The sequence below is a fragment of the Lagenorhynchus albirostris genome, chromosome 14, assembly GCF_949774975.1.
Source record: "Lagenorhynchus albirostris chromosome 14, mLagAlb1.1, whole genome shotgun sequence".
Classification (NCBI taxonomy): domain Eukaryota; kingdom Metazoa; phylum Chordata; class Mammalia; order Artiodactyla; family Delphinidae; genus Lagenorhynchus; species Lagenorhynchus albirostris.
This window is the reverse complement of record NC_083108.1, coordinates 62,054,484-62,081,657: the sequence shown is the minus strand read 5'-3', so window position 1 is coordinate 62,081,657 and position 27,174 is coordinate 62,054,484. Positions and strand designations below refer to the sequence as shown.

The following is a 27,174-nucleotide window of genomic DNA, read 5'->3' as shown; positions in this document are numbered from 1 at the left end:
CCCCAGCCCCTCGCAGCCCCCGCCTGGGTGGCTGGTGAGCTTCTTCAGTGAGGACCCACAGCGATGAGAAGTCTCACCTGCCCTCACCTCTCAGGGCAGCTCACGCCTGCAGGAACGATCCTCCCCCCAACAGCGTGAGGCCCGGGCCAGCTGGCTCTGCAACAGGCCCCCCCGAGTCCCTGGTCCTTGCCACCCACACCGGGGCAGCTGCGAGGCCCGCTGGCAAAGGGAGCCGTTGCTCTTTATGTCAAAATATAAACAGCCATTTGTGCATTTGTTCAATAACTGATTTCTGAGCACCCACTCTGTGCCAGACCAGGCCCAGGAGACCCAGCATGCATGTGACAAAGAGCAAACCATGTCAGCGTGAACAATCCTGGCCCTGTCCAAAGGGCTGTGACTGTTTGGGGGGCTCTGGGCAAGCCACCCCCCACCTCCGGTGGCAGCTGGACTCAGCGCTCACGAAGCATCAGGCACTGGTCACAGCCACTGCACTCCCTGCCTCCGAGTCGGGGGGCTCTCCCGAGAAATATGTCCTCGTGTGCTGGCACGTCCACGCTCTCAGGGGGCCCTACACTCCCTGAATGCAATTCATGGATAATGCTCACAGCTTCTGTGGAGCATTTGCTTTACATCTTTACACTTTTTAGAACTTGATACCAATCCGCTTTCATTCTCATATCTCCACAAAGTACATACACTCTGTTATTATGTCCATGTCACAGATGAGGAAACTGAGGCAACGAGAAGGCACACAGTGGGCAGCAGAGTGGGGCCAGACCCTGGACAGTGCAGCACTAGGCTTCTTGTTCTCAAACCACCACCCTGGACTCACCTGGATCCAGCAGAAGCTCCAGGGAAGCAACCCCAGACCTTGGCTTTCCTCTCTCCCAGATGGATGCCCAGAAGCCCCAGAACACTCTGGGACCCCGGGTCACCACGCTCCGACCACGGCCCACAGGTCATTCACCCTCCCCTGGACTTGCCCTGCAGAGGCCGACAGGGCCAAGCTTGGAGCTGCAGGACAAGATGTGACTTCTTTCATGAAACATCCCAGGTCAATAACAACATTGCAAGGCCACCCATCACTCTGACAGGCAAACAAACTACCGGTCCAAAATTGGGCTCTCGGGATCACACTGGCCTGCTCCGCAGCCTGGAAGGGGAAGGGGCCGCTCACCAACTCCTCAGCACCCAGACACCAAGCACAGGGACAAGGGAGCAGCCCAGCAGCTGCTGGAGGAAAAGACGTTTAGTGGGCCCCTGCTATCTCCCAGCTCCTAAACGCTGTCACTGACACACTGCACTCAGAGTCAACTACCAGGTATCGCCCTGTGCCCAGTGCCAGGGAGGCAGAGGACAGTGTGAGCTATGGGATCCCCACCGGTGCAGGGCAGCCCAGTCAGTGCTGCTGCTCACGGGTGGGGGGAAGTCAGGCCTGAGAGGGACAGGGAGGGCGGCGATGACAGCAATCTGGGCCAGAGAAGCCACAGAGGTGCACACACATGTGCCAAAGTGCAGCAGCCACACACCCCTCACTCCTGAGACCAGAACCACCAAGTGAAACTCTACCCCTGACTCAGGCTCTGGGGCCAAGCAAGCTTTGGCTGCAGTGCTGCCTTTCCCCTTCACCACGGTGACACGGCACCCGCACACAGCATGCAGCAGGCAGGGAGGCATCACTATTCATCTCTGCTCTCAGCACTGGCCAGAGTGATGGGGGGGAAGGGTCACAACATCTTCCACTTACTCTCAAATGGTTCAGAAAACAACCATGTGTGCACCTGCATATATACACACATGCACACGTACACACATGCCCTCAGGGCGGGGAGAGTGGGGGTAAGGCAGATGAGGCAATATGCTAACAGGGAGGTCTGGGCAGAGGATGCGCAGGGCTCTTTGCACTAATTTTCTCCCTGCAACTCTTCTGTAAGTATGAAACCATTCCCCAGCAAAATATTTATTTATTAAAAAAAAAAGAACAATTCATTAGCTAGTGAGATTGGAAAGTCTATTATGCTACTTTCCAAGTAAAAAGAATCCAAGTGTTAGGCCCAAAGCCCCATCTGTCACCAGGACAAGCTCGGCAGTGCTGTGGGTTGGGGCTGAGCAGGGGCTCCAAACTCGGGAGGCGCCTGGCAAGCTCCGGGCAGACTCCACTTTCCAGCTCCGTCTGTGAGCTTTGGCCACATCTGCTAGTGAAATATCCCCCCTCTTCCTGTTCACTAACCCATGTGCCGCTCCAGAGGCCACAGGCACTGGCTGGCTCACTGAGGATTTGTCAGTTCGGCACAGCCAGCAGGAGGGGTCCCGAGTGGCACAAGGGACAGAACCCTGAACTAGGAGCCAGCCCGCCACACACATCCTGGTCTGTGCCCCAGCTCTGCTGCTCCTCAGCTGTGTGACCTCATGCACATCACTGGCCTCTCCCAGCCAGCTTCCCAGAAGCACAAGGAAGACAGCGTCCCCTATCAGGCCAAACAGGTGAAAACAAGCTCTTCCAGAACTGCGGCCTCAGCTCACTCAGTGAAGGCAAGTACATGGTGGGGTCATCCTGGATGGAGCTGTGGCCAAAACCATGGCAGGATTTCCTTTCGTAACTGAAGCTAGAAAAACACGGTTTTAGAAAGAACACTTGATGCTGCATTCCCTGAGAATGGGATGCAGATGGAGAAAGGTCACTGTGATGGTATCGCAGTCAGTGGCCCCCAAATGCCCCTCCATGTTTGTCACCCCTCGAAGAGGTCCCCACCCTTTTTTTCTCACCACAGCCCCAGAGTATACAACACACACCACTGTCATTCATGATGCCTGATCACAGCAGGGACCTGAGAAGAGGGCTGGTTCTAGCCCTCAGATGAGAATATTCAGATGGAAAAAGTTCTGCACCCTCACCTGGAGAACCACTGGGTGGATCAGGGGAACAGAGGTGGCCTGGGGGTCCACAGCTGGTGTTAAGGACAGACAGGGCAGGACATAGACAGCTGGAAGGGAGAGAGCCAAGGGTGCATGATGGCGGACAGACCAGACTTCTAGGGCTGAAACCTCATCCCAGCCACCTGGTGTCATGAGTTCTGTTTCATTTCCCCCATCTGTAAAATGGAGGTAGCAACAGTATCTAACCCACAGGGATCACCTGAGTGCCCCTGGCATATAACGCATCCTCAATCAACCAAGATCAAACATGCATTTAAAAGACATTGTGGGGGAAAAAAATAAAAATATAAATAAATAAATAAATAAATAAAAGACATTGTGGGGACTTCCCTGGTGGCGCAGTAGTTAAGAATCCGCCTGCCAATGCAGGGGACACGGGTTCGAGCCCTGGTCTAGGAAGATCCCATATGCCGCGGAGCAACTAAGCCCGTGCGCCACAACTACTGAGCCTGCGCTCTAGAGCCCATGAGCCACAACTACTGAGCCCGAGTGCCACAACTACTGAAGCCCACGTGCCTAGAGACTGTGCTCCACAATAGAAGCCACCACAATGAGAAACCCATGCACTGCAACGAACACTAGCCCCTGCTTGCCGCAACTAAAGAAAGCCCGCGCACAGCAACAAAGACCCAACACAGCCAAATACATAAATAAAATAAAAAATAAAAGACATTGTGGCAGAAGGTCAAGTTCAGCACTTTCCTGTTGTCCCACTCTGTGAAAGGCCTCACACCCTAGCCTGCATCAGGGGAGCCAAAAGTGCTCCACCTGGCAGAAAGCCTCCTGGGAAGCAGGTCTGCCTGGTTCCCTCCTCACACCCCAGTGTGGGTCTAAGCCAGGACTCTGAGAAAATGCATGCAGACTAAGACCAGAAAAGCCCCCCTCCCAGGTGCCAGCCAGCAGACCCTGCCTGGAAGGACACAGCACATACAGGTACCCAAGGAGAACATCTGACCCAGAGTGAGACCCACCTTGCTGCCCAACCAAAAGCAGGGAGCCAGTTGGAGTCCCCCAGGTTTTGCAAGGCAACTCAAGACACCACCAAGGGCTGTTGCAAAGTTCTGATGTGGGGAGTCATGGAATGAATAGTATAACTTTGCTCCCTCAACCAGAGCCACCCCCTGCCCCAACTCAGACCTGAGTGTGAGGCCTCCTGAAGTCCCCCCTGCTTTGCAGGGGCACACGGTTAGCCACCTCTGCCACTACCTCAACTCTGCTTCCACACCTGAAGAGCACTCCTACAGGGAGGGTATATTCTCTTCATTTGAGCATCCCTAGTGATGGGCAGGTGGGGAGCCACGCCAAGACACTTTCTGAATTGCTCCTGGCCAGCTGGCAGGATACGTGGACAGATGGAAAAGGAGTTGGGGACATCAGTCACATCCATCCACCCAGGGAGGAGATGCTGGACCCGGAACCAGAGACACCCCAAGAAAGACATGTATGACGTGTGGCTTCACCCCTCAGAGTCCACTGACATAATGTGCAAAATCGGGACCCAGAAGTCAGACGGGATGACTCTCACTTCTCCACAGGTATAAACATGTTTTCTAAAGAACGTAATCACAAGAGCCCACAAATCCATTGGCTCTGGTCCCCAAGAGCCCATACAGCACTCTCCTCCACAAGTGCTGGCTTCCGTTCCTACCAGGGCCACCCCACAACCAGTCACCCCACCGTCCAGAGAAGCATCGCTGGACACTCCAGCTGAGTGTGGGCCAGGGTCCTGGCTACCAAGTGGACACTGGGGAGGAGGCAGAGCACTCCATACAGATGGCAGAGGCAGCAAGAGGTGCAGCGTGCCCAGGCAGGAGCCTGACTGGGGAGGCTGCACACCGCTGTGCTCCCCTGCCTGCTGTACACACCCAGGTCTTAACAGCACCCACACAAGGAGCCCTGGACACTTCTGCCTTCATGGGTCCCTTCCAACATTTAAAAAAAAAAATCAAGAACCACACTTTTCAACTGCACCAATATATAAACGAATGTATTTATATGTGCATGTTAACAGTATTTCCTTCAACCTGAAAGTTTAGGGGTTTTTCCTGCTGACTGTAAAAGAAAACATTTTTACAGTCCACCAAAATCACCTTGGACCCCCGGCCTCCTGTGCCTGACAGATAAATCGGCCCTGCATTTGGGGTCTTGATTTCTCGCTGGAGGAGGAGGTACATCAGAAAGAGATAAGGATCGTCCAGGACCTTCTGCTGCCGCGATCCCAATTCCCCACCACAGGCTTCCTTCAGAAAACGCAAGCCCCCGGGGGCTCCAAAAGCATCTGAGGGTCACAGACCAGGAACACCCCCGGTGCCCGGCTCGGCGGCTCCCGGGCCGAGCGACCGTGACCAGCCAGGAGCTTCCAGGTGCCCCGAGCCGCCCCCTCGGCCCCCAGCCTGACCCCCATTGCTCCCGCTCCGTCGACCGCCGAGCGCAAAGTGAGGGCCCGGCGAGGTAGGGGTCCCAGCGCCCCCGCCCCCCGCCCCGCCCGCGCCCCCGCCCCCACCACTGCGCACCTGGCCGCAGCGGCTCGGTGACCGTGAGCACCAGCAGGAAGAGCAGCAGGAAGGCACCGCTGTCTGCCTTGGGCACCATTTATCCTCCGTTCATCGTCCCCGGGGCGGCCGCGCGACCCCGCGGGGAGGCCGGGCCGGGCCGGGCCGAGGGTCGGGCCGGGCTGGGGCCAGGCCAGGCGAGGACGCTGCGGGACTAGGATCCAGGGGCCGCGAACGAGCGCGCGCTCCGACTCTGGCCCCGCGCAAGATGGCGGCCGTCTTGCTCGGTCCGCACCGCCCCGCCCCCGCCCGCGCCGCCCGCGCCGGCCAATGAGCGCCGAGAGGGGGTGGGGCCTGCGTGTTCCCCATGCGCAGTGGCCGGAAGGGGCGGGGCCCAAGGGCGGGGCGGTGGCTGAGGGGTGGGCCCTTCGGGGGCGGAACTACGAGGAGTCAAAGGTGCCATTGGCTGAGCAGAGAGGAAAGGCTCGTGGGCGGAGCCTCAGCGGCGGGGCCGAGATGACAGACACGGAAGGGGCGGGGCGTGGAGGGGCAGGGGCGGTCCTGGGGCGGGGCCTGAATGGAGGGGTGGGGCCTGAATGGAGGGTGGGGCCTGAATGGAGGGGCGGGGCGCACGGGAGCCGGTGGGCGGGGTGGGGATGGGCACCGGGTGAAGAGGGCCCTGGGAGACCTAGCGTCTTAACATCTCGTGCACCTGCAGCCCCAGGTCCGGTCAGTGGCCCAAGAGTGCGCCCCAAAGTCGTCTTTTAAAGGCCGAACCGCTGCGGAGAGGGATGAGGAAAACTGGAGGGACCCGGCCTAACCCTGAGGAGGTTCCGGAGGTGGTTCCACCTCGTGAGGAACACGCAGGTGTGGCTTCACGGGCACATACAACTGAAACGTTTCAAACGGATGAGGGAGTAGCCTCAAGGAGGGTCACACAAGGAGAGCTGACAGGGAAGCCCAGATCCTAGAGACGGAGCAAAGCCCCCTGTGGAGGAACGCCGCTGCCCGCACAGCGGGGACAGGAGGACGCAGCACAGCTGCAGCCACAGCAGGCCCGTCTGCACGGAGGGAAGCCGCCAGGGACAGCGCTCCGAGCGCTGGCCGCGCACCTGTCACCATGGGAGGGTACACAGTAGGTGGGGTGTCCCTGACGAGAGAGGAGCAAGTCCTCCAAAGAAAGGACCACCAGCTGTGCACACAAGTGCTTGCCCAGGGTGTCAGGGTGGGGAAGAGGGTGGGGAAAAGGGTGGGGATGGGAGCAGAGAAAAGGGGGAGGGCCAAGGCTGGTGGGCACCCAGCCCTGCCCTGCCCACCTCCAGCCCACCAAATCACTCTCCAGGAGCAGTCACCCCAAGCCCCTTCAGGGCATGGTCCTCCCGAGCATCCCAGGATTCCAGCCTGTGACATTCAGGGTCATCTGAGAGAGGCACCCACTCCCTCTGGACGGATATGGCCAAAGTCAACCCCAAGGCTAGGCCAGACCTGCCCACTCCTGTCCCCTCAGGGCGTGGCACACAACAGGGGCCCACAGCAGAGGGGCCCCACTGCTGGTGGAAACGGCGATCCCTGTCCAATGCTGCCCTGTTAGCACATCCTCAGGGAGCATTCCCGGGAGAAGCTGCTGCACTGAGAGGAGTCCAGGCCCACCTTCTGCCCCCAGTCCCAGATCTGCCCTGGGAGCCCAGCCAGGGCTATGGATGGTCAGACCCCCAGGAGGGAACTCACAGCCAAGAGCAGAAACCCTTGCCGGTTGTACCCCACAGAGCCGGCCAGCAAAGGTTCGGATGAGGAGAGCAGCACAGGAAAGTGAAAAGTCCAGCAGACCACACAGCAAGCGGGCAGAGCCCCAGCTTCCTAAACTGCATTGACCACTGGGCCAGGATCCTTGCCCCTCCTGACCCACCTCCCCCTTCTCGGCCTTGCTGTGCAGCCAGCAGGCTGCCTGCGTGGACATTATCAAGGGCTTTTAGGGCTGCAGGGAGGGAGAAGAGGTCAGGGACGTTTCCCCCCCACCCCGTGGGGTCCTGTGGCCTCCACCTGAGATCACTGCTTCTGTCAAGTCGGCCCTCCCTGTACTCCTCTTCCCAGGTCCCAGCAACCACCCTTCTTCCAGCGGTCCGTTACTACTCAGGGTTCTCTACACTCTGCTCCATGTTGGTAAATCATCCCCTTATTAAACCCTCCTCAGACAGTCCTAACTTGAGTGTCTCTCCTGTTTCCTGCTGAGACCCAGAGTGATGGGACTGCCTGCCCTGGATTTCCAGGGGTACCCCGGGTTGCAGAAATAAACCCGCCGCTCCACCAGCAGGCCTGGCTCTGGTTTGGAGGCTTGGGCTGACCGATGCATTCCCCACATCCCCCTGCTACCTTGGGTCCCAGCCGAGGATGAGGCCATGCTCAGCTGGCCTTCTGTCTGCTGCAGCCCACTGGCCGGCCTTCCAGGGTTCCGAGTCTTAGTGGTTCAGGCCAGAGCCTCATTCCCCAGGGCAGTCCTCCTTTATGACTTCACCCACTGAAGTCACCAGGGAGACAATGCCGAATGTTCCACCCCAGAGTCTTGGCCTCTAGGAGGCAGGCCAGAGGACTCTCTGTCCACAGTGTAAATGAGGACGCCGCTGGCCCATGTCCTGCAGGGATGTAGAGGGCAGCCTCAGGGGCACTGGGTGCTCCCAGCACCATGGATGATGCTGCCGTCCTCAAGCGACGAGGCTACATCATGGGAATCAATTTGGGAGAGGGCTCGTATGCTAAAGTCAAATCTGCTTACTCTGAGCGCCTGAAGTTCAACGTGGCGGTCAAGATCATCGACCGCAAGAAAGCCCCCACAGACTTCCTGGAGAAATTCCTTCCCCGGGAAATTGAGATTCTGGCCATGCTAAACCACCGCTCCATCATCAAGACCTACGAGATCTTTGAGACCTCCGACGGCAAGGTCTACATTGTCATGGAGCTCGGGGTCCAGGGCGACCTCCTTGAGTTCATCAAGACCCGGGGGTCCCTGCAGGAAGACGATGCGCGCAAGAAGTTCCACCAGCTGTCCTCAGCCATCAAGTACTGCCACGACCTGGATGTTGTCCACCGAGACCTCAAGTGTGAGAACCTTCTCCTCGACAAAGATTTCAACATCAAGCTGTCTGACTTTGGCTTCTCCAAGCGCTGCCTGCGGGATGACAGCGGCCGACTGACAATGAGCAAGACCTTCTGTGGGTCGGCGGCGTACGCGGCCCCTGAGGTGCTTCAGGGCATCCCCTACCAGCCCAAGGTGTATGACATCTGGAGCCTAGGCGTGATTCTCTACATCATGGTCTGCGGCTCCATGCCGTATGACGACTCCAACATCAAGAAGATGCTGCGCATCCAGAAGGAGCATCGCGTCAACTTCCCGCGCTCTAAGCACCTGACGGGCGAGTGCAAGGACCTTATCTACCGCATGCTGCAGCCGGACGTCAACCGGCGGCTGCACATAGATGAGATCCTCAGCCACTGCTGGGTGCAGCCCAAGGCCTGGGGCCTGTCCTCTGCAGCCATCAACAAGGAGGGGGAGAGCTCTCGGGCCACCGAGCACCCGTGGACTCCTGAGCCCAGCTCCGACAAGAAGTCTGCCACCAAGCTGGAGACCCGGGAAGAGGCCCGGCCCAAGGCCTGGGCGGAGACAAGACCTGAGGAGGAGGCACTGGCAGTGCAGGTGTTGAAGCAGTCAGAGGCCATGGGCCTCACCAGCAAGCAGCCCAGCAAGGAGATCAAGGAAGGGGCCCCCCCGCAGCCTTCAGAGACACACACCTAGTCAGCTCTCGCGGCCCAGGGGGCCGGCAGAAAATGAGTTAGAGTTCATGGCCTCAAGCCTGAGCTCCAAAGAAGCCAAGGGACAAGCCGAGAAGGAAGACAGTCCCAGATGAGCCGCTATTTTCGTCAGTTTCTTCCCCCTCCCTTTGACCTTGGTAACTCATGTGGCTAAAGAAGCAATAAATCACTATATTACTGCAGACCCCGAGGTCGGTGTCTTTGCCCTGCGGGCTTTGGTCGCCCAGGGAGAGGATCCTGCACTCCCCCCGCCCCAACTCTCAGACCGCGCTGCGCTTCACCTCCCGCTTGGGCAAACACAGCCCTGTGTGCCCAGCCCTGACCATGACCTCAGGCCCTGGACCGGAGCAAAGCTGAGTAAGGAAGACATTGCTTCAAGAGGGAGGCCCATGAGTGTGATGCTGGTCTGGAGAGGAGCACGAAGAGCAGGTGGCTGCGGGCAGAGGAGGGCTGGGAGGCGGGGGCCTTTCCCACGGGGCCTGGGTCCTCAACAGCCCCACAAGGCTGCCGGTGGGGAGAACCTGTAGAGGCAGGCAGACCAGCCTCCCTCGAGCCCCTCCCCGTGGGCAGCTCTTTCTGCTCTGGCTCCAGGGTCCCCCATGTCCTGCCAGCACCCAGTTCCCGACAGCGCCCTGAGTCATGCCGCCTCATGGGCATCCCCTGGCAGCAGGGGCCCTGCTACATGGCCAGCCCCTCTCCAGCCTGCATGTCCCGCAGTCACTGTGTGGTCTGAACACATCTTGTTCCCCTCTGGTCCCAGTCTCTCCCAGGGGTGACGCTCCTGCCAAAGCAGATAAGTGGACACTGGCGAGCAGGAGGGCACAGGCGTCCTTCGCACACGTGCCTGGCCTGCGGCCATGGTATCTGCAGAGGGAGCAGGCCCGCGTGCGCATCGCTGGCTGCTGGGCACTGCGGGGCCCGCCGTGCCGGTTCTCACGCTGTCCTCACCCTGGTTATGCCGCGGCAGCTGCTTTCTCCTCCTGATCTGCACGTGCGCCTGATAACCTTGCATGAACCTGTGGGTTTAACACATAAAGAGAACAAGAGCCTTCAGGCTCGCCTCTCCTTCCGCCCCTGCTGGTGTCTTGGGAGACGTGAGGTCCAGTGAGTGCCCCAGACGTGGCCTCTGCCTGACTCCTCCGTCTCCCCACAGCCACCTCCACACATCCTGTGTCCCCAGAGCTGCGCATCCCCATGTGTCAAGGCTCAGCCACCACCTAGGCCCCCGTCCTTGTTCTCCCATCGCCGCCCACGGTGGCCAGAGCCCTCCTTCTGCACCCAGTCTGGCTCCCACTGCCTGCGGGAAGGATCCCCACACCTAGCCCTTGAGGTCCTCCCAGGTCTGGCCTCCTCTTGGCCTCCCAGCCCCCTGCCATATGCCATAGCCCTGCTTGTGGACGCAGCCCTGCAGCCCTGCCCATCTCTCCAGGTTTGGCCAAGGGGCCACGGCCTCCACACACAAAGCCTTCTGCGGGCCTCTGCCAGGGCAGGCCTACGAGTGCCCAAGGCCCAGGACAGAACCGCTGCAGAGTAGTCCTGGAGGACCCGGGAGCCCAGAGTCACACAGCTCGCCTAGCAGTAGAGTGGAATTCCAGAGCCCATGGGGCCAGCGGGGGTGGGGACGTCCCAGGAGGCTTGTGAACCTCCTCCGTCATCAGTGAGGTCATTGGGGCAGAGGGCAGCGTGATGAAAGGGGGCCTGGGAGCGACTCATTGCAGCCCAGCCCAGAGGCAAGCCTGGGCAGGAGGGACCTCAGGAAGGTGCACCTACTGTGTGCTTTACAGGTGGGGAGATGGCTCAGAGAGGGTGGGGCAACTGCCAGAAATCACACAGTGCGGAGCAGAGGCCCAGGTGCGTGATGCCGGGTGGCCTTAGATGCCGGGCTACTCCTGTGAGCTATTCCACTGCACATGGCCTGGGCTTAGACCCTTTCAGCCCCTTGATCCCGAAGCTTTAGGATCAAGACCCTCAATGTGGCCACCGTGCTCCCTCCCGCCCCCGCATGCTCTCACTATGCATGACCTCACCATGCTGATGCGCTGACCATCACACGCACTGCAGTCCCCGTCCTCCTCCGTGTGGCCTGACCTCAGACCTCAGCCTTCCAGCCTCCCTGAGTCCAGCCCCAGCTCTCTGACCTCACAGCTCCATATCCCTGTGTCACGGCCCAGCCGCAGGGCATTCATACTGTGGGTAACAACCTCCCTGGCCTCCGGGCTCAAAAAAAGCAAGGTTCTGTTCATGTCACCCAGGGCCTGAGGCTGACCCTCGAATGCCATGGAGTGGAGAAATAGAGGCCAAAGCTCCGCGGGGGGCGTCCCAGGGTCTGCAGGTCTGGGACCCACAGGCCCGTAGCCAGGAGAACCCTGAGCCCCCATCCATTCTAACATCCCCCCAACCCAGCGCACCAGCAGCCCCTGCCCCTGCGTGCACATCCTGGGCAGAGCCGCCCGCTCCACGCCTGGCAGGTCCGCTGGCACATGCCTCCTCCATCCATGTCCCCCAAGAACCAAGGAGGCCACACTGTCCTGGGCAAGGGCGGGTGTGGAGGAGCAGAACCCACAACAAAGGGGAAAGCAGGTGGTGGGGACGGCCAAGAGGGCAGACGTGCAGGGTGCCCCCGACAGAGACCTGGGGGCGAGGGAGACAGGTGGGGATGGTGCCTGGCTTCTGGGGCCTGACCTGGGGGCCTCGCAGCTGGCCCCTCTGTGACACAAAGGAGTGAAGTTCTGGTCATTTCTACCAAATCCCCCAGGAGAAAGGCAGGCATCAGCCCAGTCACTCCCACTGGCATCTGGACCCGGCTGCCCTGCGCTGAGATCTTCCACACAGACCTCCTGCCAGGGAGCTCTCCACGCTCCAGGTGTGTCCATGCGCTGTGCTCCGGCCAGGACAACACACCTGTCGGCACCTGGGGGAGCCCTGCTGATCCCCTGCATGCGGGTTCCACAGTCACTCCCACCCACCCACCCACAAACAGGACTTCCTCTCCCCCAACGCCCGGAGAACTGAGCACACACACGGCACGCCTCCTGTCCTGGCAACGCGCTACAGAGGACAGACAAGTGGACAGCAGGGCTTGCGAAACACCCGAGGAGATGCTACAGGAGGCCCCGTTTCCCAAAGCAAGAACAAAAGGGTTTCCACGTTGTTTCCAGGGGTAAAGACAGTCTGAGATGCAAAGATGTGCCCTCCCAGGGTTCCAACAGCTCACAAAGGTCCCAGCGACATAATTCAGGATCCCCCCTCACCCAGGTGCTTGCTCTTCACTGTCAGTGCTAGGGGTGCTGCCGTCCCCCAAGACCCCTGGGACCGCAGCACCAAGGCTCCACCTGAGGCCCCGCCCACTCACTGGCCAACGCACCAGAACCCAGTCTCCCTCTGTTGCCGGTCTCCCTCCCCGTGGGCCTGCCTGGTCCAGCCTCCCCGTGCCTGGCCACAGGCGCTAGCCTCTGCTCACCCCAAAGCCCCTTCCCTATGTGCTCTTCCAGGACCCATCTTAAAATGGGACTTGGGTTCTGGCCGCTCCTGCCCCGGGACCTGCAGCAGCTGTCCCCCCACCCTCTCCTCCACCTCCTCCTAACTCTGGGACTCAGCCATTCTCAGAACGGCCTTCCCTCCCCCACGCCCTTCCCTGCCTGGACCTATCACCACCACCACCCATCCCGGAACGTGCATCTGCCAGCCCACTGGGGACCGGGCCGCCGCGCTGGGCACTCACAGCCTCTGAGCTGCCCTCTGCCCCAAGCACGCCCTGCTCGCCGTCACAGCACTGACCCACCCCCACCCCACCCCCGCTCCCCGGACAGCTGGTCTTGTCTCCCAGGCTTGGAACCACCACCAGCCTGGCCGGACCAGCGAAGTCCCTCCCCAGCATGGCAGGTTCCGAAGACACAGCCCCCGAGGGGGTGCTCATCACACCTCAAAGAAGGGTCAGGAAATTGGCCCTCATGGGACAGAGGCCATTGCAGAGTCAGTCCCCACATCCAGGAAAGAGAAACCCACATGCTGGCTGGACCTGGGCGGTCCCCTGGGCCTGACTCGGGACAGTGCAGCACAGCGAGGAGGAAGAGCAGTGAGGGTCACCATAGTCCTGGGCGCCAGCTTCCTTCCAGCAGGCAGGGAACAGCACTCCTGCCAGGCCAGCCTGACTTCCAGGGCTCCAGGGCCTGTCCCCGGCCAGTCCCCACTCCGGGCAGCCTGGCTTTATGACTTCACAGGCTGAAGTCATGTAGGGGGACAATGCTGGGTGTTCCACACCTCCAAGTGCAGGCCCAGACCGGCCAGACGGCTTCCCACAGTGCAAATGAGGACAATGCCTGCTGGCCCAGGTTGGGAGGGGATGTAGAGGGCAGTGGCGCCAGACGCTCCTGGCACCATGGATGATGCCGCAGTCCTAAGGAAGAAGGGTTACATCGTGGGCATCAACCTGGGCAAGGGCTCATACGCAAAAGTCAAATCCGCCTACTCCGAGCGCCTCAAGTTCAACGTGGCCGTCAAGATCATCGACCGCAAGAAGACTCCCATGGACTTTGTGGAGAGATTTCTTCCCCGGGAGATGGACATCCTGGCGACCGTCAACCACCACTCCATCATCAAGACCTACGAGATCTTTGAGACCTGCGACGGCCGTATCTACATCATCATGGAGCTCGGAGTTCAGGGCGACCTACTCGAGTTCATCAAGTGCCGGGGGGCCCTGCACGAGGACGTGGCACGCAAGATGTTCTGGCAGCTGTCCTCAGCCGTCAAGTACTGCCACAACCTGGACGTCGTCCACCGAGACCTCAAGTGTGAGAACCTTCTCCTTGACAAGGACTTCAACATCAAGCTGTCAGACTTCGGCTTCTCCAAGCGCTGCCTGCGGGACAGCAGTGGGCGCATCATCCTCAGCAAGACCTTCTGTGGGTCGGCGGCGTACGCGGCCCCCGAGGTGTTGCAGGGCATCCCCTACCAGCCCAAGGTGTATGACATCTGGAGCCTGGGCGTGATCCTCTACATCATGGTCTGTGGCTCCATGCCCTATGATGACTCGGACATCAAGAAGATGCTGCGCATCCAGAAGGAGCATCGCGTCAACTTCCCGTGCTCCAAGAACCTGACAGGCGAGTGCAAGGACCTTATCTACCGCATCCTGCAGCCGGACGTCAACCGGCGGCTGTGCATCGACGAGATCCTCAGCCACTCATGGCTGCAGTCCCCCAAGCCCAAAACCGTGTCTTTGGCCTCCTTCAAGAGGGAGGGTGAAGGCAAGTACCGGGCTGAATGCAAACTGGACACCCAGCTGGGCTCGCGGCCCGAGCACTGGCCTGAGCACCAGTTCGACCACAAGCTGGGGGCCAAGACCCAGCACCAGCTGCTGGTGGTGCCCGAGAACGTGGACAGGATGGAGGACCGGCTGGCTGAGACCTCCAGGGCGAAGGACCATCACTTCACGTCTCCGGAGCCGAGGTGGGGAAGGCGAGCACCTAGCGGTGCAGAGGGCCTGGGGGGCATGGCATGGTGAGCACCCCATAAGCTAAGTAGGAGGTAGAAGCTGAAGAAGGCACAGGTGCAAGAACGAGTAAAATCCGTCAATTAAACCATTATTTTGATTACGTTCTATTAGCTTTCTTCCACTTAGTAGCAAAGACGTTAAATCCTGACCACCAAATAAACCACAGAGTGTATGCAGCAGAGAGGCCTCGAGGAGTCATTTTTTCTAGGACTCAGCACTCCCCTCCCTGCGGCGCAGGGGATCTGGAGTGGGGGTCAGGCCTCATGGGCAAGGACTCCGCGGCCGCCCGCCTGCCAGGCCCCCACGTGCCTCCCGACCCTGCCCAGCCCCCACTCAGGCAGCCCTTCCTCAACACCCCCCTCTCCCTTCATTCCTGCAGTTGGGAATGGGAGACCCCAAAGCCAAGAACTTCCAGTGGCATTCCCCCTGCCCCTATCCCCGCCAAGCAGCCCTCATGCTTTATCAGCCATCACCCCCATCCCCGCCAGGTGGTCAGCACCTGGTCTTCTGTGGCCTTGCCTGGACAGTGCCCCACATCTCCTTCACACCCACCCAGACCTCCACCCCCTACTTGCTGGGGGCTCCCTCAGGGCCAAACCCACCCTTCTCTATGGAGAATAAAGCACCCAAAGCGGCCCTTTCCTGACCCTGGACAGTCCCAGCACCGCCCCCTTGGTGGGGCACAGGGCACAGCCAGGACTTGGCTCCCAGGAACTTGCAGGACTTCCCTGAGGAGGAGCGCAGGCCAGCTGGTGCCCAGGCAGCCTCCAGGGAGCATGAGGATGGCCCACTGCAGGGTGCGCGTGCTCAAAGCGCGAGGGGTTCCCATCTGAGCAGACCCCAGGCTGCCTCTCTGAGCACAACCCGACCCCACCTGGGGCCTAAAGAGCCTGTCTGGGAGCCAGCCCACCTCCCTGTGAGGAGCTGGCCCCAAGACTTCCGGGGTCAGGCACCAACACCCTCAGGCCCGGAGGCAGGTGCCCGCCCGTGGTGCCCACAGCGCTCTCGGGTCCAAGTGGAGCCCAGTCCCACTGCTTGTGACACTGTGGCCCAGGTTGCTGTTACATGGGGGTCTCACTGGTGGGGTGACAACGGAGTGAGGCCGGCAACCCAGCAGCACGTGGCAGGCAGGGCCTGAAGCCCCGAGCAAGGGAGGGAGGGGACATGGGGACGGCCCTGCCCACCTGAGCTGGAAGCCAGGTGCTTGGGAGGTGATGGCTGAGGCCACTGGGAAGGCGCCTCCCACGGGAGCAGCCTCACATGCAGGACCTGTGCAGCTACATCACCAGCAAACCACGCAGGTCAGGCCTGGCCAGGGAGGCTGTGGACCTGGGCCCAGAGCCCGGGTGAACCTGGCGGCAGGAGGATCAGGGACCAGCTCTTCATGCAGGAAAACCTGGGGCACAACTGCCAAGGGCTCTGCCCTCCCCAAGGGCGGACCAAAGGGCTGTGAGCTCAGCTCAGAGGCAGGTCCCCAGCCCTGAGGGCACCACCGGAAGCAACGCAGGCAGCAGCAAGAAAGGCTGGACACCCTAACCCTCCGAGGGTCACCACCAGCAGCCTCCTCCCGGGAGGGCCGCAGTCCTGAGTGCAGGATGCAGGTGCAATGCAGGCATGAGGGTGACCCCAGGGTGCACAGGCCACAGGGCGGAGAGGCAGCCCCGCTGAGCTCTAGGTATTCTTTAATGAGGATTAAATAGGAACAGGTTGGGGTTTGATAGAAAAGCATGTCAGCAAGGCCCTGGGATGCTCCCCAAGGCCACAGGGCATGTCCTGTGCCAGCCCAGCACGTGTCTCCTGGGTCTCCTGGGATGCTCGCTGCTTCGGGCTCAGGCCTGGGTCCCCAGAAAGCCATAGTCCTCTCCTGGGCAGAGAGCTGCCCTGAGGGCTCCATGAAGCTCCCACGGGCCCAGCCCAGGACGGACTAGAAGAAGTCCGAGGCTTTGCGCCGGGCGGGGAGCTGCAGCAAGTTGTCCGTGATGCAGGCCGGATCCTGGCTGAGGGGGGTGTGTGTGGCAGAGCCAGGAGCCGGTGTGCTCGTCGGGGTCTGGGGCCCGCCGGCTGGGGTCTTGAGGTGGGTAGAGCGTGCTGGGGACGGTGTGTAGCTGGCACGCAGGGCCCGGTCTGTGTACTTGCTGGCCGTCCTGCTCACGAGGCGCTGCAGGGCTGGGGACATGGCTGGGCTCAGGCCTTTGGGGGTGAGGCTGCAGCGGAAGGACGGGGTGGGTGAGAGGCAGGATTAGGCCCGACCAGGCTCCCCCTGCAGCAGGGTCTCCCTTGGCCTCACAAGAAGGCTCCCGGGAGATGCGTGATCATTCTGGGTGGGAACCTGGATGGCCTGGCCCAGACAGTGAGCCCGAGCCTGCAGTCGAGGGGTGTGGCTCCCTCGGCTGAGGGGCTGCAGTGGACCCCAACCCTCTCCGAGGGCAGTGATAACACCGACTCCACGGGGTGGACAGGAGCTCAGTGGGGACGACGGGCCTAAAGGCGCCCCGCAGGTACGCGGGAGGAGGAGGCTGTGCACAAGGCGGAGAGGGCACCGCTCCAGCCAGAGCGACGGCCACAGGCCCCGGCCCTGAGAGCACCCACTGCAGGGGCCGGGCCACCCTCACCTGGCTAGGTTCTCCGTCGCCCTCCGCAAGGCCTCCTGCTTCTTGGCCCGGTTCTTGGCGGCAGCCTCGTTGGCCATCTTCAGCCCCAGACGCTCCCTGCGGCCCGGCTCCAGGATCTAAAAGACAGCAGGCGTGGGGGGGCTGGGCCACTACCCAGCCAGGGAGTCCTTGCCGCGGAGGCGCCGGCCTCTTCCCGTGGCCCCTGCGGTCCCAACAGCCCACCATCACTGCCCCTGAAAGCCCCCAGCCAGCCTGAGCTGCCCACCCGCCCAAGGCCCGCCTGGGTTCTTCATGAAGCCGGCACTGCCCGGTCAGGCACCTGTGACCCCCTTCCAGGAAAAGGGCCTGTTTCAGTATGCTTTCGTCTGACTGCCAGGGTGTACCAGCCTCTGCGTTTCCATAGAGAACTTCAAGAAATGTATCGTGGGCCTGTCTTTCTGTTTGTTTGTTTTAAAGATTTGTTTATTTAACTTTATTTTCTTTTTGGTTGCGTCAGGTCCTAGTTGTGGCACACGGGATCTTCGTTGAGGCATGGGGGATCTTCATTGTGGCACACAGGCTTCTCTCTAGTTGTGGCATGCGGGTTTTTCTCTTCTCTAGTTGTGGCGTGCAGGCTGCAGGGTGCGTGGGCTCTGTAGTTTGCAGCACGCGGGCTCTCTGGTTGAGGTGCGTGAGCTCAATAGTTGTGGTGTGTGGGCTTAGTTGCCCCGCAGCATGTGGGATCCCAGTTCCCCAGCCAGGCATCTAACCCGCGCCCCCCGCATTGTAAGGCGTACTCTCCACCGCTGGACCACCAGGGAAGTCCCTGGGCCTGTCTTTCTATTGGTTTTTTGTTTCCTTTCTCACTTGCAGGAGTTTCATCTATGTTGGCTACATTAACGTACACCGTTCAGATTTCTCTTCAGTTATCTGCTTGTAGTTTTACTTTTGATGTTTTCCGCTGTACTCGGGGTTGTCATCTTCCCGTAGCGCGATGCAGCCCCGACTCCCTTCGTGATTTCTCCCTTTGCTGTCGTGTTTAGAAAGCCTTTTTGCCTCAACATCACATTAAACGTCGACCGGTATGTTATTCTGAGGTTTAACATTTGCTGTTTTAACATTCAACTTTTCCATCTTTCCGGAACTCATCCTGCTGTGCACACTGAGGGCCTGGCTTGTTACCCTAGCTCCACACACTCAGCACGGTGCCCCAAATCCTGCCTGGGCGCTGGGACCAGGCTCAGGCCTGACCCACCTGCCAAGGGTGGCTCACTTCAACGCCTGACGGCACACATCCCCCTGCAAGTTTTTCTCGGCTGTCGCCGCATCCCAGGCTGAGAACCAAGGTGCCCGGGCCCTGCGCACGCTGTCTGGCCACGCATCACCCCTGCACTGGGGAAGCACCCGCCCCTCGGCCACCAGGTTTCTGCCGCACAGGTCTGTGCTTTCTCTCCAAGCCAGTCGCTCCTATGATCGTATGTTTCTGTCCCTACAGTGACTGACACTTTTTCCTTTGCATTCCACATCGGTGCTGGCTGTGTTTAAGGAGACCCGTGACCCTGTCTCCTCTGCAGACCTATGTGAATTCCAAATTCCATGCCCCATTCTTTGGGGTTACAAAGCAGATGACGTGACCCTGCAGCCTTCAGCCTCTGTGGCACCACCCACCTCTGCCACCAGCAACCCCCCCCAGCACCCGACAGTACGCGCAAGGCTCTGGGGACATCCCCCACAAACCACACCCATCACTCAGTTTCCCCACAAACTGTGTGCAGACCAGGGACCTGCCTTCCCAATGTCGCTCTGGGGCCCCACCTGCCTGCCAGTTCGCTGGCGCCTTCCCAGGCCACCCCATCCCTACAAACCACCTGCCACCCAGCCCCCTCGCCTGCCTTTCTGGCCCACAAAAGGCCTTCCTCCTGGGCTCCAGGCCTTGTGAATCTCAACTGTGACTGCTTATGACACCGGGCTGGGGGCGCCTGATCTGGTTCTCCCGTAACCAGAGGCCTCTCTCTGCAAGGACACAGCCCTCCTGAGGACACAGCCGCATCCCACGGACACTAGGATTCTGGGACCCTTCCCGCCCTCAGGCTGCAGCACAGCAGGAGTTCCTAGCCCACCTGAGACCGCCCCTCATCTCTAAACAGCCCCATCCTCCGGGCCTGCAGGCTCACAGCGGCCCCAGCAGCTCCCTGCCTTGGTGCTTCGAACACCCCCGCCCCAGTCTCTCCCCCAACCCAGTCACCCGCCCACGCCTGTCCTCAGTGCCCGGTCCTACGTGGAAGTGCAGTGCTTGCCCAGGTGTACAGCCCATCCGCTGTGCACGGAGCTATGGGTGCTCAGGAGGCCCTGCGTCCACCCGTGCTGCTCCCACCGTGACCCACCTTGAAGGCTGGCCCTGGCGTCCTGTCCACGTAGGGCGTTTCAGATCCTTCAACTCTCAAGGGCGTGTTCTCGACCTCCCCCCAGGTCATCAGTGGGGACTCGTTCACACCTGCGGATGGAGAGCCCACAGCCAGCTCAGGCCTGGGACCTGGATGCAGGTCACAGCTCACAAGCACCAAGGCCAGCAGCTGCCCTCTCTCCTTCCCAGGACCAGAACCCGGCACTTCTGACCTCTGGGAGGGAAACATCAAGGCCAGCCCATGCCCCTGCACCATGGGGTTTAGCCTGGGGTAGGGGGCTTCGCAGAGAAGCTGGGCTGGGTGAGTTAGACCCCCATCCTAGCACAGGGCCAGGGGGCCCCCGGAGGACAGTCACAGGACCCTGCTGCAGGGAGGAGACCCAGGGCCTTCCAGGGCTCCCAAACCTCCCAGGATCCTGGGAAAACCGAGGTGCCTCCACAGGCCCTTGCCATGGCGCACCCACCAGTGTCACTGGACGCAGAAAGAGAGCAGGTGTGCCCAGGAGGCCACCCCGAGTCTCATGCGCCTGCTGTGATCTCTGGGCTTAGATTTGTGAGCACCGCACACCTGCTGACGTGAGACCCAGAACTAGGAAAAGCTACCCAAGACTGACAGGGACACCCAGCCCAGGCCAGTGGCACAAGGCGGGTGGCCTGAGGGAAGCGCACATGGCCCTGTACGACCCCTCAGGACCGTCCTGCCCACCTGCAAGAGCCAGGCATGGCCCCTGGAGGCCCAGGTGCACCCAGTCTCCTGCAGACTGAGCTTGGCTTCCATATGCAGGATGCCTGCCCAGAGGCTTCCCTGGTGCCTCAATGATTAAGAATCCATCTGCCAACGCAGGGGACATGGGTTCAAGCCCTGGTCCGGGAAGATCCCACATGCCGTGGGGCAACTAAGCTTGTGTGCCACAACTACTGAGTCTGCGCTCTAGAGCCCGCAAGCCACAACTACTGAAGCCCATGTGCCACTACTACTGAAGCCTGCGTGCCTAGAGCCCACGCTCCACAACAAGAGAAGCCACCGCAATGAGAAGCCCATGCACCGCAATAAAGAGTAGCCCCCCTCCAAAAAAAAAAAGAGTAGCCCCCACTCTCAGCAACTAGAAAAAACCCGCGTGCAGCAGCTAAAACCCAATGCAGCCAAAAATTAAATAAATGAATAAATAAATAAATAAATAAAATTTTTTTTAAAAGGCCGCCTGCCCAGCACCCGCTGGACTTACTGGCCTCCCCCCAGATCCCCTCTGCCTGCTCACCAGGCCAGTCTGTCCCGCTGAGCTCAGGGCGAGCCACAGGAACCACCCAGCTAGACCAGCTAGTCCAGCTGGCCCCACACGTCCCAGGTCAGGCCTGTCTGAGAGCCCAGCCACCCACAGCCCTGTTCGGCCCTGGCACAGATGGGACCCTGGGCCTGAGTCACATGAGGCATGGTGCAGACCCAGGGGAGTGTCAGGAGTGCCAGGCCAGATGGGCCGCCCACCTCCCCCAAGGCCGTCCTACCAGCGGGCGTGTGTCTTACCAGGGGCAGGAGAAGGCGTGGCAATGAATCCAAATCCGCCCACACGAGGGGACTCCTGGGGGATAAGCTCCTTGCCATCCGGGCCCACCTTGCCCTGTTTGTGCTGGAGCGAGAGGAGAGGTGGTGTCAGGGGCCTAGGCCGTCCCCGCTGGCTGACGGGCAGAGGCTGCACACCCCCCTTCCTGGGTGCAGACCCAGGGGAAGCGAGGTGGACCCTGGCCCTTGCAAGGACCTTGAGGACCCATCAGAGCAGCAACCAAGCAAGGAAACACCTCTGCCTTCCATGCCGAGCCACACCTGACATGCGTCACCTTCAGGGGCTACTGACTTCAGGGCCCTGCGGGGGGCTATGCTAACTGGGGCAACTGTGCTCTGATGGCTCCCACAAGGCACCTGTAAAAGCCTCCAAAACAGGCCCCCCACCTCCCACCTCCTCAACGCCATGACGGCCGGAGTCACTGCCCTGCAATAAATCCGGGCTCAGGAACCTCTGCTGTCCGCCACACCGAGCCCAGCCCACCCCACGGGAACTGGGACAGACCTGACCCACAGAACGTGTCTGACTGAAGCCTCCACAAATGAAGAAGAGACTCAGACCTCGCCACATTGGGACCCAGACACACCCCCACCACCGAGCCCTGCTGAGCCCAAGGACAGTCCTAACGTATGGGGGTGGCCAGGACCAGAAAGGCGAGGATGCCCATTCCACCCCGCTGGCCCGGTCCCTCACCTGGGCGTTGAGGGCAGCGGCCTGCTGCAGCTGGGACCTGCTGAGGGCCTGGCTAAAGGGGTCCCTGAGGAAGCGGGTGTTCTTATGCACCACCTGCCGTGGCTTCTTAAAGAGCTGCTCTTCATCAGGGACGCCTGGCAGTGGGAGCAGAATCACCTCAGCGTCAGGGTGAGCAGGCCCCCTGCCCCTCGCTCAGGGCCTGAGGGAGAGGAGCTGGTTCCCCACGGAGCACAGCCTGAATTCAGCTGGGGGAGCCACACGACCGCGCAGACTCCGCAGGTGAACCTGCCTGCCCTGAAACGGACCGGGACCCCCAAAGGCCCAGAGTACAAGGGGCACAGTCACACACTCCCAAAAACCAATCCAAACCTCCGGCCCCAGCCTGCGCCCCCGCCCGGCCCGCCGCTCACCCTCTGGGTAGTACATGAGGGAGTTCTTGGCCTTGTACTTCCAGGTGTCCACACCAGCCTGGCCACTCTCCACGGCTTGGCACTCTGCCGACGGGAGCGCGAGATTATCCTTCTGCCTCTGCGTCATGGTGGGAGCGCGGGTCAGGGAGGACCCCCGGCCCTGGGCCCTGGCCCCGGGGACTCCCACCCCGAGTGGGTACCGCTGACCCTGCACCAGGGCACCTTCTCAAACTCCTCCTCGGCCTGGTAGAGCCATGCGTGGCGCGCCCGGCTCTTCTCCTTGGCCACCTCCATGATCTCCTGGAAGGAGGCGTTGTCCTCACTTGTGTACCGGCTCAGGAAGACGTCCAGGCTGGGAAGGGGTTCCCTTTCCTCCTCCTCTGTGGCCTCTCCTGTGCAGGGGTGTGGGCAGGTGACATGAAACCATCATGCAGTCACTCGGTCCCAGGAACCCTGCCTCTGGTCGTGGGTCTGTCTGTGAGAACCCACACTGCCAGACAACACCCCCTTGGGGGGAATCAACTCCCCCAGCTGCCCAGGGAGCCCCCAGGGGCCCTTCCCAGCTGCTGCATAGCAGTGAAGAGTGCACTCTGACTCAGGCCGGGAGGGGGCGTCGGGCGTTAGAGCAGCACGATCACAGGGGGTCCTCCCACACCAAAACAGTGCCTGTCCTGTAGGTCCTGCCTCCAAAACCCTGGACTGTCCCCCTGTCCCTTATCCTGATTCCCTCCCTTCTTGGTATCTGTGCTACAGGGGGATGACTGTCACCTAAGCCTCGTGACCTGCTAGCGGACCTGATGGCAAGGACCCTGTATTATCTAGCAGTGGGCGGGTAGGCACCTAACAGGCACTGGGCCACACCCCGGGCCGCCCTGGCCGCTGCCAGGGCAGCCCGCTGAGGTGGTGCAGCACTGCATACAGCAGTGCAGATGCAGTGAGGACAACAGGGGAGGGCCTCTACTCCACCCCCTACCACCTGCCAGGCAGCGTGCAAAGCACTGTGCCTAAAAGGTCAAGACGAGTGTCAGAAAGGTGGGCATTCAGATCCCGACCCGCCACCAAAAGCTCTGGGACCTGCAGAGGTTACTGCCCTCCTGAGCCTCAGTCCCCTCGCCTGCAACCGTGAACTACGTGGTGCCTACGCTCAGGTTACTCAGGGGATTCCTGCATTTACCGAAAAATAAGGGGGATTCAAAGGAAAGGAATCTGCCAACAGTCTGTGATTCTCGAGCCACATCGCAATGGAGAACCACGCTCTGAGGACACACAGGACGCGCTGTGACTGGCAGGAGGCTGGGTTCTGGAGCAGAAAACGTCACACATGTGCTCGCACAGGGCACCAGTGCCAGCGGAGCACGCTGTGGATGCGACGCTAGTAGAGAGCAGCTCATGGCCATCTACACACACACATGTCCACCCCTGATGAAGCACCGACTGAGAGGAGGCCCACGGCACACTGTTCACAGGGCCCAAGATGCTCCTTCTGGGGAAGGCTTCCCAGAAAAGTCAGGATGAATCTTTACACTCCAGTAAGCGTGTTGGAGACCCGGAGGCCCAGGCACACCCTAGGTGCAGGGCATGCAGACGAGAGCAAAAGGACCTGCTTTTGTGGAGGGAGAAATGGTAAACAAACAGAAACGCCTTTTAAACTGGCGTGTCCTCCAGCAAGAAAACAGAGCCAGGTGGCAAATCACAGAGAACAGGGTGAGTGACTGCGCTGGGAGGTCAGGGAAGGTTCCCTGATAGGCAGCATCTGAGCAGAGATCTGAAGGAAGAGAAGGAGCAGCCATGCAGTCACCCACAGGGGGCGACCAGCTCAGGAGAAGCAAGTGCAGAGGCCCTGAGGCATCTGAAGGAAGCAGTGAGGGAAGGAGCCCCCGCCCCAGGCTCATGACGCCCCCCCGGACAGAGGTTGGTACAGTGAGCAGGCCAGCAAGAGGGGAGGCGAGATTCCCATGCCACGGAGGAGGGCTGGAGGCTCAGATGACCCCCATGTTTGGGAGCTGAACCCAGATCTTCTGCCTCTTAGACCCCATGGGTTGCCCTTTAAGGAGAGACCCTCAGGGACAAGAAGCAGCCTTCCCCTGAGCACCCCAGGGCCCCACAGACAAGGTCCCCAGGCAAACCCAACAGCGTGAGGGAAATGGGCGCTCACTCACCATCACCGTCCTCCAGGCTGTGGCCCCGGCCTGGGGCCTTACTGCCCACCACCCCAGTGCCTGTGTGCACCTCAGGGGTTTCAAATGTGGCTGGAGTCACATCTGGGGGAAGAGAGGGGATGGGGATTGGAGGGAGCCTGAAGCAACAGTTCAGCGGGAGTCCCCTCCCGCCCCCCCACAAGACTCCTCTTACAGGGCGGAGGGGGCTCTCGGGACATCTTGCCCAGGGCAGAGCCAAACTTGATGGCGATCTGGCGCATCCGTTCCAGGTCTCCATTCTCCTCGGCCTCCAGGTACTCCTTCTGTGCCTGCAGCTTCTCCACATCAGGAAAGAAGTCTCTCTGGATAACCGTCTGGAGGCCCTAAAGGCGCGATCAGAACATAAGTCAGAGCTCCCATCTGCCTCTCCTCTGCCACTCAGCCCACAGGGTACGTGTGAGGCCCTCAACCTCTGTCCAGACCAAGAATCCCCAGAACTTGGCGGAACGTAGTGCTGTAATTTGTTTTTCTTTTTTGGCCACGTCATGCTGCTTGTGGGATGTGGGACCTTAGTTACTCTATCAGGGATTGAACCCAGGCCCTTGGCAATGAGAGCATGGAGTACTAACCACTGGACCACCAGGGAACTCCCACTGGGTGCACTTTCAAAGCCTTCCCTCTCCCTCACTAACTGGTCAATTTCATTCTCCTTCACTGGCTCCACCTCCACACCAGCTGGACCAATGTGCGTGTTGCCACCTGCATTCCACCCATGATTTCCTATTTCCAGTCTGAATCCTTCACCGGGATGCCTTCAGCCAGTCATCCCACCACCAGCACTGGTGGAGATTCCCAGCTTCGCACCTCCAGCCAGACTTGCCCCTGAGCTGCACTTCTGTACGCCCAGCCGCCCATTAACGCCATCTACCTGCACATCTCAGGAGCTTCCTAAACTTAACCAACTTCCTCCCAGTCCCGTGCCAGCTCCTCCTACTTCAAGGGCGGTGGGATGCCTACCCGCTCAATGATGCTACCATAGTGGCAGCCCGTTTCCAGGACCCCCAGCCTTAACACTTGCCATTATCGCTCTCCAAGAAACCCTCTTTATCGCCATCCTCCCAAATTCCTACTTACCCTTTAATAGAACCTTGTTTCCCTGACACCCGCCACCCCCCAAGGCGTACAGACACATCCGCCCCTTCTGCTCCCTAACAGCAGGGACACCTCGCTCCACACTGTGCCTGTTTGTCCCCCCGACTGTCCACATCCTGAGGGCAGAGACTCGGGCTGCTCCACCTTTGCGAGCGGACAAGAGCGTCGGTACCCAGGGAGCGACCCGGGGGGAGCGCGGGGTGGGGGAGCCCGGGGCAGGGACGTGGCCTGGAAATCGCTGGCGTCCACGCCGAGTCCTACCTCGATGTACTCCTCCTCGTCCAGGACCCGCTGCCTGCTCGTCGGAGCACCGGCCTCTCCGGCGGCGCGCTTCCTCCGGGTCCCGGACGCCGCGGGCACCAGCACGGCCCGGACCGCAGGGCCAGGCGTCTCCATCGCTATCCCAGCACCGCCCCGGCGGCGCAGGCGCGGCGCAGGCTGGGGGGGCGGGGCGCTCCAACTGCGCAGGCGCCTGAAACAGCCCTACCAATGGGGTAGCCGCGCGTTTCGAAGGCCGGCCCGCGCTCCGTGTGACGTCGCCATGAGCCCTGAGCTTTATGGGAGTTGTAGTCTTCGTCCCGCCCTGCTCTGGTCTTTAGTATCTGGGCTGTGGGAGCTACGGGGCGCTGCGGTAGGGGCTAGGGGCGTGTTGCTCCCGCTAGTCGTGAAAAATTAAAGCACTACGGAATTGGAAGCCTTGGAATTCCAATTTCTCTCAAATAATCAATATACGCTTCTATGTTATTTAAAAAAATACGCTTCCGAAATTTTGGTTATATATGTTTCAAACTTTTTATTCAAAGTTTATGCAAGAAAAGAAATGTCTGGTGCCTAAGTGCCAGAGTTGGCTTCCCAGAAGGCTAATCCTCATTGAAATGGACAAGAAAATTGTCTAAGCATTTCTCACGAAAGATCATGTCTTCCCAAAAGGTTGTAAATTATGTCAAACAATTTCTGCCCCAGAACGATTCAGTACAATTCAGTGGGGACTCCATGGTATGATTCCTCCCCTTGTGGAGCTGACAGTTGAATGCAGAAGACAGACACTAACCAGATCAACCCACAAACAAGCATAACACAGCAGCGGGTAGGTGCAAAAAAAAAAGAATCTTACCTAGGGGGCATCCTACCCAGGGGGCATCTTACCTAGCAGGCATCCTACCCAGGCTACCTAGGTGGTAGCCTACCTAGGGGACAGCCTACCTAGGGGGCAGTCAGGGGAAGTTCCCCAGGAAGGAAGTGGTTTCAGATCCAAAGGATGAACAGGCATTGAACAGGTGGAGGGGGAGAGCATGTGCAAAGTTCCAGTGGGAGGAGACCTTTGGATACACAAAGTGCAAGGAGCAGTGGGGTGGGAGCTGACGCCAGAGAGGCAGGGCCAGGCTGCACGGGGCTCGTGGGTCATGGGTCACGGGTCACGGCGAGGAGTTCTGTCTTTGTTCTGGGAGCAGTGGGAGCCCTGGGAGTGCTGTAGGCAGGGGAGAGGCATGTTCA

The 27,174-nt window shown here is 60.2% G+C and overlaps 4 protein-coding genes across 10 annotated transcripts in view; 2 read left to right on the top strand and 2 right to left on the bottom strand.

Moving 5' to 3' along the window:
* The window catches only part of DGCR2 (DiGeorge syndrome critical region gene 2), a 69,090-nt gene extending 63,377 nt beyond the window's left edge, over nucleotides 1-5,713 (bottom strand). The window contains exon 1 of one of the 4 annotated variants that reach the window (XM_060121699.1): nucleotides 5,454-5,713. In XM_060121699.1, the coding sequence (XP_059977682.1) occupies nucleotides 5,454-5,532 (79 nt within the window). In that variant the 5' untranslated portion in view covers nucleotides 5,533-5,713. The remainder of the gene's footprint in view (nucleotides 1-5,453) is intronic. The other 3 variants (XM_060121698.1, XM_060121701.1, XM_060121700.1) reach the window with 3 other exon arrangements.
* Nucleotides 5,714-8,112: 2,399 nt separating this feature from the next.
* Nucleotides 8,113-9,389, top strand: TSSK1B (testis specific serine kinase 1B). Its single transcript, XM_060121002.1, has one exon. The coding sequence runs from the start codon at nucleotides 8,113-8,115 to the stop codon at nucleotides 9,217-9,219; it is 1,107 nt and encodes a 368-aa protein (XP_059976985.1). The 3' UTR covers nucleotides 9,220-9,389.
* A 4,225-nt stretch (nucleotides 9,390-13,614) lies between these two features.
* On the top strand, nucleotides 13,615-14,708 carry TSSK2 (testis specific serine kinase 2). The gene is given in 2 exon segments (XM_060121338.1): nucleotides 13,615-14,667; nucleotides 14,670-14,708. Coding segments are annotated over 2 exon segments (1,092 nt in total).
* Nucleotides 14,709-16,398: 1,690 nt separating this feature from the next.
* On the bottom strand, nucleotides 16,399-26,093 carry ESS2 (ess-2 splicing factor homolog). Of its 4 annotated transcripts, none has more exons than XM_060121278.1 (11): nucleotides 25,942-26,093; nucleotides 24,743-24,911; nucleotides 24,550-24,651; nucleotides 23,565-23,690; nucleotides 22,613-22,782; nucleotides 22,391-22,508; nucleotides 21,981-22,114; nucleotides 21,251-21,353; nucleotides 19,709-19,818; nucleotides 17,346-17,461; nucleotides 16,399-16,937 (listed from the first exon to the last, which is right to left on the bottom strand). In XM_060121278.1, the coding sequence occupies exons 1-11, from the start codon at nucleotides 26,074-26,076 to the stop codon at nucleotides 16,658-16,660; spliced, it is 1,563 nt and encodes a 520-aa protein (XP_059977261.1). In that variant the 5' UTR covers nucleotides 26,077-26,093; the 3' UTR covers nucleotides 16,399-16,657. The 4 variants fall into 4 exon arrangements, 3 of the variants coding, with proteins under 3 accessions (XP_059977261.1, XP_059977263.1, XP_059977262.1); XR_009534759.1 differs by having other exon boundaries at nucleotides 16,797-16,937; nucleotides 17,346-17,547; XM_060121280.1 differs by lacking the exon at nucleotides 21,981-22,114 and having other exon boundaries at nucleotides 22,391-22,474.
* Between the last annotated feature and the right edge of the window lie 1,081 nt (nucleotides 26,094-27,174).